This window comes from Rhinoderma darwinii, chromosome 3 (assembly GCF_050947455.1).
Source record: "Rhinoderma darwinii isolate aRhiDar2 chromosome 3, aRhiDar2.hap1, whole genome shotgun sequence".
In the NCBI taxonomy this organism is placed as follows: domain Eukaryota; kingdom Metazoa; phylum Chordata; class Amphibia; order Anura; family Rhinodermatidae; genus Rhinoderma; species Rhinoderma darwinii.
The window spans coordinates 101015433-101028211 of NC_134689.1; the positions used below are offsets into that span (position 1 = coordinate 101015433).

Here is a 12779-nt window from a genome sequence, read left to right on the forward strand (position 1 = left end):
AGGACCCAGACATCAAAGGTCCCCCCTGGCCTTGTAGTCACTCACATATCAAATGTATCTCTATCAGTTAAATGCCAAGATGATACTTAAAATGTTTACATGTAGACACATGAAGACATTACAAAGAAAAGAGTCTTTAAAGCGGAGACTAGAAAGAGAAAATTGGTTATATGAGCTTCCTCTTCATATAATCAAACTTAATTACCCAAGTGACTTTTCAGTTTCTTGTGATTACAGCCCTACAGGTATCACTAATAACACAGCACAGTTTGCAGCCTGTGTAATTAACTCCTTCTTTCTTTCTTTCTTTCTTTCTTTCTTTCTTTTTTTTTCTTTTTTTCTTTTTTCTTTTCGTGTAACACAAACAGTTCTAGAATCAGTGCTATAAAGCAGAGCGCCACAGCCAATCAGGAGACAAGGAGTGGTGACGTCAGGCGACTCGGGCGTTTCCTGTTGGTTGTCAGAGAAGCTGCTTTCAAAAGAGGAAAGAAAAAGTTTATTGAGTTTCCTTGAAGTCTATGCAGCCTGCGGAACTTGATCTCAGAGCTGAGAGACGCTACACTGCTGGGCTACCAACATCACAGGGATCTTGACCAGGAAGGGGACTTGTGGGGTTCCCCCTTAAAGACCAACATGTCTTCGCCTAGGAAAATTAAGGAGGATTTAAGCTCTGATGAAGAGGGCTCTATGCGTCCTCTCCATTCCCCGTCGGAGGATCACAAGATCAAGGTCTCCAGCCTGCCTTTTAGCGTGGAAGCCCTCATGGCTGATAAGAGGATTCCTAAGGAAGTGTCCCATCTACGTGGCTTGGAGAGTCCAGGAGCAAGTAGCAACCCAAGACACCTGCACTTGGGGGTCGGGAGCAGAGAGAGCCCCAGCCCCCCAGGGGTTACAAAAAACTTTGAAACTTCATCTGTGAAATCAGAAAACTCAGAAGATGGGACATCATGGGCCAAGGAAGGAGGCAGCTACTCCACTCCACCAAGTAAGTTCATGTCACATTCATGTTCCTGGTGCCATAGAGATGTATATCTCCAGTGCAAGTCTCTGATTTCATGTACGAGTCACTGCAGTCCACTCAGACGCTTTCATCTTCCTATAATTGAACCTGGCTGCTCTGCATGCCCTGATATCAATACCTCCATAACTATATATCTGTGGCATTCTTGCTCCATGAGCACCGCTTTATAATTTCAGTGCAACGCTATGTAGACTATGTCTACTGCCTGGCAGTGAATAGGTTAAGCCTGATCCAAGTATGTTCATGTTATATATGTGCTCTATACTCATTCACATCTCATACAGGTCAGTCCTGCGGCAGGTTTATTTTACATGTTGGACGAGCTCTGTTTAAATGCATTAGGACTAGACCTACTGTGTATAGCCAGATCCAGAGCAAATGCACTTCATCCAAACTTTCACTTCTGCCATGATCAGTTGCAGGCAGTATATATATATCTATATACATATTGATACTGAATGTGTGAGAGTTATGTACCAGTAGTGGTCAGTAGAAGTGTCCCTGACCCCCTTATTGCAGTTCTGCAGCAATGCTTTGGCTGGTGTGTGGCAGATGAGAATCATGGGATCCGGATGTTTATTTAAGATCTTCATGGTATCTTCAGATGAGCACTTCAATACATGTGTTTGTAGAGGAGTGTAACAATAAAGGGATTGTTGAAATGGTTTGTGGTGAAGAGTTAATAAGCCACTGAGAAGAAGAGACATGCGGCTTGCTATGCTTCTCATGTAGAACACTGGTCCCATTCACTTTACAGCATCATTATCCACAATAAATGTAATTACTATAGTTAATGCCACAAATGAGATTGACACCAATTGTAAACGATGGTTTCATGCAAATATTTATCTATCTATCTATCTATCTATCTATCTATCTATCTATCTATCTATCTATCTATCTATCTATCTATCTATCTATCTATCTATCTATCTATCTCATATCTATCTATCTATCTATCTATCTATCTATCTATCTATCTATCTATCTATCTATCTATCTATCTATCTATCTATCTATCTATCTATCTATCTATCTAATCTAGTAGGTTTACCTGCGTACTATGGAAAACCACAGAGAATTATTCCCGACACCAGAATAAGTGTTATATAATTAGCACTGCTATACTTATACAGAGCTGAATTTGTCCGGTACTTATGTGGGGACGCATTGTGGGAAATTTAGAAGATGCTATAGGAAGTTTACCATTACAACTAAACATTGCATTTATTATGGGATCAAGAATAGACTTAATAACTGCCACCACAACTCATCACCTTTTATTACCACCCCCCAACTCATCACGTACAAGCCTAAATTCCATTATATTAGTCATTTCCTCCTAGACAAATTTCAGAAATATGATTTACCAAGCTGTCATACTCACCCTGAAGTGAAATGATGTCAAAACACAAGTCACTAGTTAACCCAATAACCTATTACGTGTATAGGGCATAGTGCAATTCTATGAACATGATAATATAAATATATGTCGGCTATAACAGAACGTATAATTCTTATTATAATCTTGAGAAAGTAGGATGGGTTGTACAAGTATTACCAATTGCACTTTTTTCAACTCATTTCAGTGACATAACTTAGATATGTCACAATAGGGTTGCTCTGTGTATTATTAGAGGGTAGTCATATTGTGCATTATGTTATGGCAGTGGTCGCCAACTTGTAACTTTTAAGCTGTTGCGACATTGTAGTGGCATGCTGGGAGTCGTAGTTTCACATTAACAGTAGAACCACAGGTTTGAGACCTCTGTGTTATGGTGACCCTCCATCTGGAACTAAGTTTGATATCTGTAATATTAATTATTACATGTACCATCTGGGGAAATTGACTGTCTATGGCATTTCTAGGTGCAGAAGTGGGTCCTGATGGGAGTGTTGTACACCTGCAATGAGGCCTGTAACGACTTCCTGCTCCCTGACATCATTGATACCTGATTCTCTGTCAACCCCCCTTCCCATGCTTATCAGGCGTCAGACAGAGGAAAATACTGACACTTGTATAATTATGATAAATTGGCCTTGTATTGTGAGCCCCATGCCGCACTGATGCCCTCATATCCTTATTACTATATTTTATTATGGATTATTTTATATAATTACTCAGTAATTATTGGGTAATATAAAGGCAAGTCTCATATATTACGTTTATTAATATATCTCTATGTAAGGTTAAAAAAAAAATCTCACTTTTTTAAACGGACTAAGAACCAAATCTTGTTAAATAAACCCGTAACTTTGACTTTTAATCACCCAGGACATACTTTAATTGAGATTGACTTGACGAAAAGAATCTAAAGAAAATAATTAAATGCGATTAAATACAAGGAGGTTACTAATAAAGTTCTAAGAGCAGCTTAGTCTTTGGAATGTTCTTAAAATGAAAAGCTGTCACATAGAAACAAAAAAAACAAAAACCTGTTAATATTGGTTTATTCCTGTGGGGTACAATACAGTAGAAAAATAATTCCTAAAATTATAATTTCATAACCGATTATTAATATACATCATCAGTGTAAGGAAAAAATAATAATGTTGGTTATTTTGTAAAATTTAGGACATTTTAAAATAGGATTATTGTTCTGAACTACTTTTTTTTTAGCATAACTGAAAGAAAAAGGAAAAATATAATAAAAACCATAATAGTAAAACAGATCTAGTCAACAATCAAATGTTATTTAGAATTAATGATGACGTTAATATAGGAATACATTTTATTAGATATACTTTCATGATGATTATTAGCATTTTTACTTCTGACATGAACTCATACCACCATCAAATTGTTTTTCTCTATTTGTTTGATCTTTTTTTTATCATAACATTTTATTTATTTATTTCTATAGGACAGTAACAGTTTCAATAATACATCAATGAAACGTTTAGTCTGAATCTTTATTTTATTTTTATGTTTTTAGCATGGTACATATTTAGGTTCTGAAGACAGAAACCAAATAAAAATACATTCATTCTAATTGAAAAACTCATTCATACTTAGAGCATGTTATGTAACAGTTGTCCAACCTGCACAAAAATAAAATAAAAAACAGTAAGACACTAATGTAAATGCAGTATCAATAAAAGCTATAGATAGAGCATTGTGATATGTCGTTTAGGACTTGTGCTTCTGGATCAGAAGACGCGACGATAGAATCACTCACTTGTTTTGCTCTATTTTATGGGTTTCTTCTTTTGACCTACTGCTACCCAAACTATTGAAAGCTGCTACATAAAATTGTATCCTTTTGAATGTGTTGTTACATCGTTTTTTGGTTACTTTTTCATTATTAAATCCTGATACAAAAAAAAAAGGATCTTTACAGACATAGAAATTACTGGAATCCATCAAAATTTCACTTGATCACTAATTATACTTTTTCCCATACTCCTATACTAGGCTGAACCCAGTCTAATTCCTGATCAACTCAACAAGTGAATGAAGAGCATCACTAATCTTTACACACTACACAAGACAGTATATATATATATATATATATATATATATATATATATATATATATATATATATATGCGCACACAAGTAGTTTCGAATACATGTGTAGTTACAAGAGAAGATTAAGGTCTATGTACGGTTTTTTATTCATTTAATTTTTTGTATACGAAATGCACGTAATACATATCTAGCCATGGCAAGTCAGAAGTAGGTTTTCCTGAAGCCCTTAATGCAAAGTCGCAGTTGATATTACAGCACAGCTCTGCCATATCTGTGTGTGTGTGTGTGTGTGTGTGTGTGTGTGTGTGTGTGTGTGTGTGTGTGTGTGTGTGTGTGTGTGTGTGTGTGTGTGTGTGTATATATATATGAACCCTATTAAATCGTGAGTGATGGTAGAGAATGTCACGATCTTGTCCTAGCTTTTGTCTTGCCTATTGAATGTGTGTGGCCAAAGTAATTAGTAACGCAACTTTAAAGTGCTGTACTTGCCATTCCTCATAGATAAATCTCTAATATTTCTATGGTGGAAAGCCAAATCAAAGACCAAATCTATCTATCATCTATCTATCTATCTATCTATCTATCTATCTATCTATCTATCTATCTATCTATCTATCTATCTATCTATCTATCTATCTATCTATCTATCTATCTATCTATCTATCTATCTCTATCTGTCATTTATATTTTAGTTGTTGCAGAGCTCTGTTTACCAAATATATCTGTACCAATCCATTGCGAACCCAACTAGCGATATCAATCTCATGTCCATCTATCTATGCATCTATCAATATGTCTGTTATCTATTCAAATTTCTTTCTATCTATCATCTATCTATCTATCTATCTATCTATCTATCTATCTATCTATCTATCTATCTATCTATCTATCTATCTATCTATCTATCTATCTATCTATCTATCTATTCGTCCAATAAGAGACAGCACTCCAATTTGTGATAGAAAAAACGGCTTTTTATTAGCCCCTGTGCGACGTTTCTGCTCTTTACATGGAGCCTTTCTCAAGCATGCTTAAGAAAGGCTCCATGTAAAGAGCCGAAACGTCGCACAGGGGCTAATAAAAAGCCGTTTTTTCTATCACAAATTGGAGTGCTGTCTCTTATTGGACGAATATTGAGGATCTGGGAGCAGTGATCGGGCTCCTGGGACGTGCACCCACCTATATTCCTGACTGGTGCTGCTGGATGGTGGACTATCTATCTATCTATCTATCTATCTATCTATCTATCTATCTATCTATCTATCTATCTATCTATCTATCTATCTATCTATCTATCTATCTATCTATCTATCTATCATTTATATTTTAGTTGTTGCAGAGCTCAGTTTACCAAATATATTGGAACCAATCCATTGCGATACCAGCTAGCGATATCAATCTCATGTTCATCTATCTATATGTCTATTATCGATACAAATTTATATATCTATGTATGCCTCTATCTATATGCCTATCTATCTATCTATCTATCTATCTATCTATCTATCTATCTATCTATCTATCTATCTATCTATCTATCTATCTATCTATCTATCTATCTATCTATCTATCTATCTATCTATCATCTATCCTATCTATCTTTTATTTGAATTATGTAATGAATGTACATTGTATATAACAGATTTCTAATCAGGCTGACTATGTCTTTCGCAGGACACCTCAGCCCCTCCACCTGCACCCTGAGGAAGCACAAGACAAACAGAAAGCCCAGAACACCATTCACCACTTCCCAGTTATTGGCATTGGAACGTAAATTCCGGCAGAAGCAATATCTCTCAATAGCAGAAAGAGCTGAATTCTCAAGTTCATTGAACTTAACAGAGACCCAAGTCAAAATTTGGTTCCAGAACCGAAGAGCAAAAGCCAAGAGACTGCAGGAGGCTGAGATAGAAAAGCTTAAGATGGCAGCAAAGCCCATGCTACACCCTGGTTTCAGTTTACCCTTCCCAATGAATTCCCCTTTACCAGCTGCATCACTCTATGGGTCACCTTATCAGCTCCACAGACCAGTACTCCCCATGTCACCTGTAGGACTCTATGCTACTCCTGTCGGATACAGCATGTATCATTTATCTTGACTGTAAGCAGAACATGGATATGGACTAGTCTTTAAAGTACTTGTTGGGTTCGACTGTGGCCCCTACCTGCACCAAAGACTCTGCTGATCACTCTGTGAATGCTCTCCCACCCTTGTCGTGTAGACCTGCTCTCACAAGTGCCTTATAGCCTGTGTTGCACATAGACCAGCCAAACAATGGGATACTGAAAGACACTATGTAGCAATGGAGGAGAAGAGAAGTAGTAGTATTATTTTACAGATCAGTTATTTATAATAGGATTGTATAGATGCCCCTATCACTCCTTAAATTCACGTTAAAGGAGCCATTGGTGTAAAAATGTACATAGTAAGACGGGTGAAGAAGGAACCAAAGACTGTACTTAATGTTTATAATCAATGTAGATTCACCCAGCATCATACCTGATGCAACATTACACACAACCCTGTATAATGTCGTCTCTCATTCAGGGAGGGGGTGATGTTTGAGGCCTTCTTTTATTCTTGCACTAAAGTTAAATCAAGTGCCTTAGAAATTACTGGTGCCCGCCTCACACAGATTATCTATGGTTTAAATGACCAATATATTGTATCACAGTTGTATTTACTGGAGGGTTACTATCACCATTTTATTGATTTCAATCACTTTTATGCCTATTGCTAAAGGCATGTTCAAAGCATATTTGTAGGCTTTCAGAAGAAAATAAGGAACAATTTCTACATTAACTGAATCAAATAATGTCGAATAGTTTGTGCATTTTTTGTTTTACTGCTGAAACTCACGAACCACTGACCCTTTGTTCTCATTCTCATCCCTTTGAAAGGGACATCGTGTAAAATGGTATATATTTTATTAAAGAGTTATAATTTCATATATCTCTTATTTGTAATTAAATTAAAATCTTGTTGAAATGTATCTCAATGTGTCATGTCTTGTCTATTAAACAGTAGCGCAATTTACTGTTTAGATATACAGGGGGAGGATAGAATAACAACAATAAGTATGATGATTAAAGTAGTAATAGTAATAGTAGTAGTAGTAGTAGTAATAATAATAATAATAATAATAATAATAATAATATAAACCTAATTATCATAATAATCCTCATTCTTATTATTATTTATTTGGCTTGTTACGATATATATACAATATACTATACAATATATTATATTATATGACATGTATCATATTCCAGATAATAGTAATTCATTGCTAAATTATTTACGAAGTTGAGGTGGGGTGTATTTGTATTATGAAAGAGTTACCAAAATAGTGATATATTTTACACACAATTACTATATACAATATATACAATCCCTAATAAGTGCAAACTGGAATAAAATATTACTGGAAAACTCAGCTTTATATAAAGGCAGTAAATAATAAAAATAATACTAATCATAATAATAATAATACTGATAATAACAATAATAATAATATTAGTAGCAGTAGTAATAACTATAATAACTATAATAATAATGATAATAATATTTATAATTCGCCACTATAATAGTAAAAAATCTATGTTTTACAAGTTGTAAAGAAAAAACTAATATGTAAATAGGTGTATTTTCTAATTAAACAGAACAGGAGGTGTGATGAATAGATAGATAGATAGATAGATAGATAGATAGATAGATAGATAGATAGATAGATAGATAGATAGATAGATAGATAGATAGATAGATAGATGTGTTTTTACTAGGTGCATTTACACTACAGTCTGGCAACTCTGTGTGCCCTTATGGTTTGTTTCAGTTTCTAAAATTCTTTGCAATTGTGTTTTGGTAGAACCGATTCGAGTATCGAGTATTTGACAAGCATACCATTTTATCTGACATGTGTACGTAGTGTATATATATTTCACCAGAGACGGAATAATTAAAGGGCCATTTCTTGTATGTGTGTTTTGCATTTGCTGCCTGCCTTTGCTTGTGGTTTTGATTGTACATGATTGAGCTAGGCTGACATTACAGTCTGTTATGGGTCCGTCCTCTTCATATTGCACTAGGCACATAATGTTTGTATTTTGTGGTTTTGTAAAGTGAACCGCTCCTGCAATGCTTCTCATCACGTCAATTATCCTATTTCTTCCCCTAATCAGACACATTTTCTGACATGATTAGAAATGTCCATGATTAAAAGCTTTTAATCTAGCCATTCATTCCTCCTTCATTCCGCCAGCAGCATGTCACAAAAATAGGCTCAATCTAAAGCACCATGATCTCACTGACGACCTGCTATTACTTATTATGATTATTATATATTCTAATGATGCACTTACATTAATTGAACTAAATCGTTTTATGGGTCATGATGACAACTCAATGAAAATAAGAACTCATCTCCATAGTGATGGATAATCCACTGCCTGGAGGAGCAGTCAGTAATGTATCTTGTCACTACGTGACAACAATTTTCTGTCCTGTGCAGTGAGGATCATTAGAGCGATTTTATATATAGATAGATTAGATAGATGGATGCATGCATATATATACATATATATATATATATATATATATATATATATATATATATATATATATATATATATATATATATATGTGTATAAAAGAAGAAAAAACAGCACTCAGATGAGCTCTAGTGTGCACGCTGTCAATGGGATAGCTAGTCCATTACTATACATAAATATGTATGAGATAGATATATTTATACAGTAGATATTATATAAAGAGAAAGGTATGAGATTATATGTATATATATATATATATATATATATATATATATATATATATATATATATATATATATATATATATATATATATATTTATAAGGATTAATATATATACTTTCTTGTAAAATGAAATATGCATAAAATGTTTTACTTCTTTTTTCCCCACAAAGGAAAATATTTACTAATTGATATTAATAGATTTGTAATGAATAGAATAAACATAAACACATGCAAATTAAATCTATCTATCTATCTATCTATCTATCTATCTATCTATCTATCTATCTATCTATCTATCTATCTATCTATCTATCTATCTATCTATCTAATATTCAAAAAATAGGCAGCACTCCGCAGTAAATGTGAAAATAGGGTACTTTTATTGCCCCCTGTGCAACGTTTCAGCTCTGTCCTCTAGAGCCTTTCACATTTACTGCGGAGTGCTGCCTATTTTTTGAATATTATCAAGTTTGGAGCGTGGTCTGTTCCTGAGGATTTGCACCCACCATACACCGGTGCTGCTAGATATATTTGTTTATCTATCTATCTATCTATCTATCTATCTATCTATCTATCTATCTATCTATCTATCTATCTATCTATCTATCTATCTATCTATCTATCTATCTATCTATCTATCTATCTATCTATCTATCTGTCTCTCTGTCTATCATCTATCTATCTATCTATCTATCTATCTATCTATCTATCTATCTATCTATCTATCTATCTATCTATCTATCTATCTATCTATCTATCTATCTATCTATCTATCTATCTCTCTCTCTCTCTCTCTCTCTGTCTGTCTGTCTGTCTGTCTGTCTGTCTGTCTGTCTGTCTATCTATCTATCTATCTATCTATCTTTATTGCAGCAATAGAGCAGTGATTTTTTTTTAAATTAGATTATATCCTACTATGACCTGAAATAACGTCCTGCGAAGTGTCAACCCATTAGGGAGTAAATCTCTAAGCAGACCTAACAAATTAACATTTATTGGCAAAAAAGAGTCAACACCAGGCTTTTATGATTCTGTAGGGGGCTATCAAATCTGTGCTCCAATGAGAAGCATTGTCAGACTTTCCCCCCACTCCCAGCTTGAAATGATATGAAAGAGGACCATTTAACCTGCAGTAACACCAATTCCCCAGACACATAGATTTATGCATAGAACTGTGAAGAAAAATACAGCCCTACACAGCACTAGGTAAATGGACTATTAACAGCAACGTCTCACAACTAGGCAGAGATGAGCAGGGTTTCTTATTGTATCGAGATGGTGCTGGGTAAAAAACAGGCTGTATGGACTATTATCACCATCCCAATACTCTAATAAATCCTTGGGAGGAACCAGTGTTTACTCTGCAGCTCTTATGAAGTGATTTCATTAAAATAACTTAGATGAAATTGTCAGGGAAAACAAGTTAATTGTGTTGGATCTTGTAGGCAGAAGGTGACAGATATCAATCGCAAAGAAAACACGAGATACAATGGGGGTATTAATGACAAGATATATACAGGATAATCGTGGTGTTAGTAACCAATCCACGGTATGGTTATATATTCTAAACCACATTGAAATCCCACAGAGAGGGTTGTTTGCACTAATGTATTCCCTAATGTATCCATCGGCACAAAGCTACAAAGGTGAGGAACGACCTGTTAACATTTTATATACTGGTTTTTATATTATTTGTCCATATTCTATCCCACCAAAAAATATTATAGATAGATAATATAAATATTGATAGATTATTAGATAGACAGATAGATTATTAGAAAGATAGATAGATAGATAGATAGATAGATAGATAGATAGATAGATAGATAGCTAGTTAGATAGATAGATAGATAGATAGATAGATAGATAGATAGATAGATAGATAGATAGATAGATAGATAGATAGATAGATAGATAGATATTAGACATATAAATGGATAGATAGATAGATGCATAGATAGATAGCCATGAGAAATACATTAGATAGATAGATAGATAGATAGATAGATAGATGATAGATTAGATAGATAGATAGATAGATAGATAGATAGATATTATACATATAGGGAGAGTGATGCATAGATAGATAGCCATGAAAAAGACATTATAAAAATATAGATAGATAGATAGATAGATAGATAATCCAAAGTCTAGCAGCACATGCAGCTTATGGGTACAGGCCCTAGGGGAACAGACCCATGTCCCATATATGTATATATAGATATATATATATATATATATAAGTATATATATATATATATATATATATATATATATATATATATATATATATAGAGAGAGAGAGAGAGCCTAAGTTTTCACTTTATGTACAGAGTGCTGCCCAATTTTTGCTCTAGAAAGATAGATAGATAAATAGACCTAAGATATATATATATATATATATATATATCCAGATAGGCAGCACTCTACACAATTTTATCCAGTGAAAATAGTTTTATTTGCCCATATAGAGTGTGATGTTTCAGCACCGGTGTGGGCCTTTCTCAAGCCAGTTTTACAATGTGCACAGCACAGTTTATATGTTATAGGAAATGCAACTCAATAATTACATTAATTAAGAATAAAAATAGTGATACATACATATCAACAAATGGTATCTCATATTGTGTAAATATCCCATGATATGATTTTAAGTGACTAGTGCAAAAAAGTGAACATATACAACATTCATATTGAATCTATTACATGTGGTTAATCAGTTCATTTTAAATACATTAAAACATATGCGTCTCATATTAACCTACTTATCGGAAGTCCATGCAGATCAGGCTGCCCCATATGTGAATACCATATTCCGACGTCTAGTAACTTTAACTGCGCATGTCTATGCAGGTGAATAATCACATTTAGCTCTGACGTACCCACGTCCTAGCTAATGGATATCCACAGTCCACTGCGCATAAATATTATATAATTAGATAAATTAGATATTATAATAGACATACACATAGATGCATAGATGGATAATATATATGCATAGATAGTTTAATAAATAGATAGTTTGATTATTAGATAGATAAATTGATAGGTAGATAGATAGATAAGTAGAAAAAGGAAGAGCAGCCCATACAAACGCAAAGTATGTGTGGTTGTGTGTGCACAAGCCTCTGACCTCAGACTCCAGTCCCACGTGAGAAAGGCCCATGTGGGCTGAAACGTTGCACTAACGTATGGGTGAAAAAACCTCTTTCACTGAATTGGAACCTGTGTTGTGCTGCCTATTCGTTTGGGAATAGATAGATAGATAGATAGATAGAAATATGTATAAATAATAGACTTACAGATACATACATAGATATACGGTGGGTTTATCCTGACTCTGAAAGGCTTCTTGAATAGAACAATAAGTTGCATTTAGTTGCGCAGAGAATGAACATAAAACAGAGTTACTACCTATATAGTTTCTGAGGCAGTTGCCAGTTGCCCTTACACTAGTGATTTTAGATGTCTCTAAAGGCCAAATTTGTTAAAGTGCGTTGGATTTCATGTT

General features: G+C 34.2%; 1 protein-coding gene across 1 annotated transcript; it reads left to right on the plus strand.

Moving 5' to 3' along the window:
• The first annotated feature begins 618 nt into the window (after nucleotides 1-618).
• On the plus strand, nucleotides 619-6592 carry MSX2 (msh homeobox 2). Its single transcript, XM_075860025.1, has 2 exons — nucleotides 619-985; nucleotides 6168-6592. Exons 1-2 carry the CDS (start codon nucleotides 634-636, stop codon nucleotides 6590-6592), a joined length of 777 nt encoding a protein of 258 aa, XP_075716140.1. The 5' UTR covers nucleotides 619-633.
• Nucleotides 6593-12779: the final 6187 nt, after the last annotated feature.

What these genes read in the sequence shown, in the direction of transcription:
- MSX2 (XM_075860025.1), top strand. Translation starts at nt 634, where the DNA reads ATGTCTTCGCCTAGGAAAATTAAGGAGGATTTAAGCTCTGATGAAGAG. An exon ending in CAGCTACTCCACTCCACCAA is followed by an intron (nt 986 to 6,167) that starts GTAAGTTCATGT and finishes TGTCTTTCGCAG; the next exon opens with GACACCTCAGCCCCTCCACC.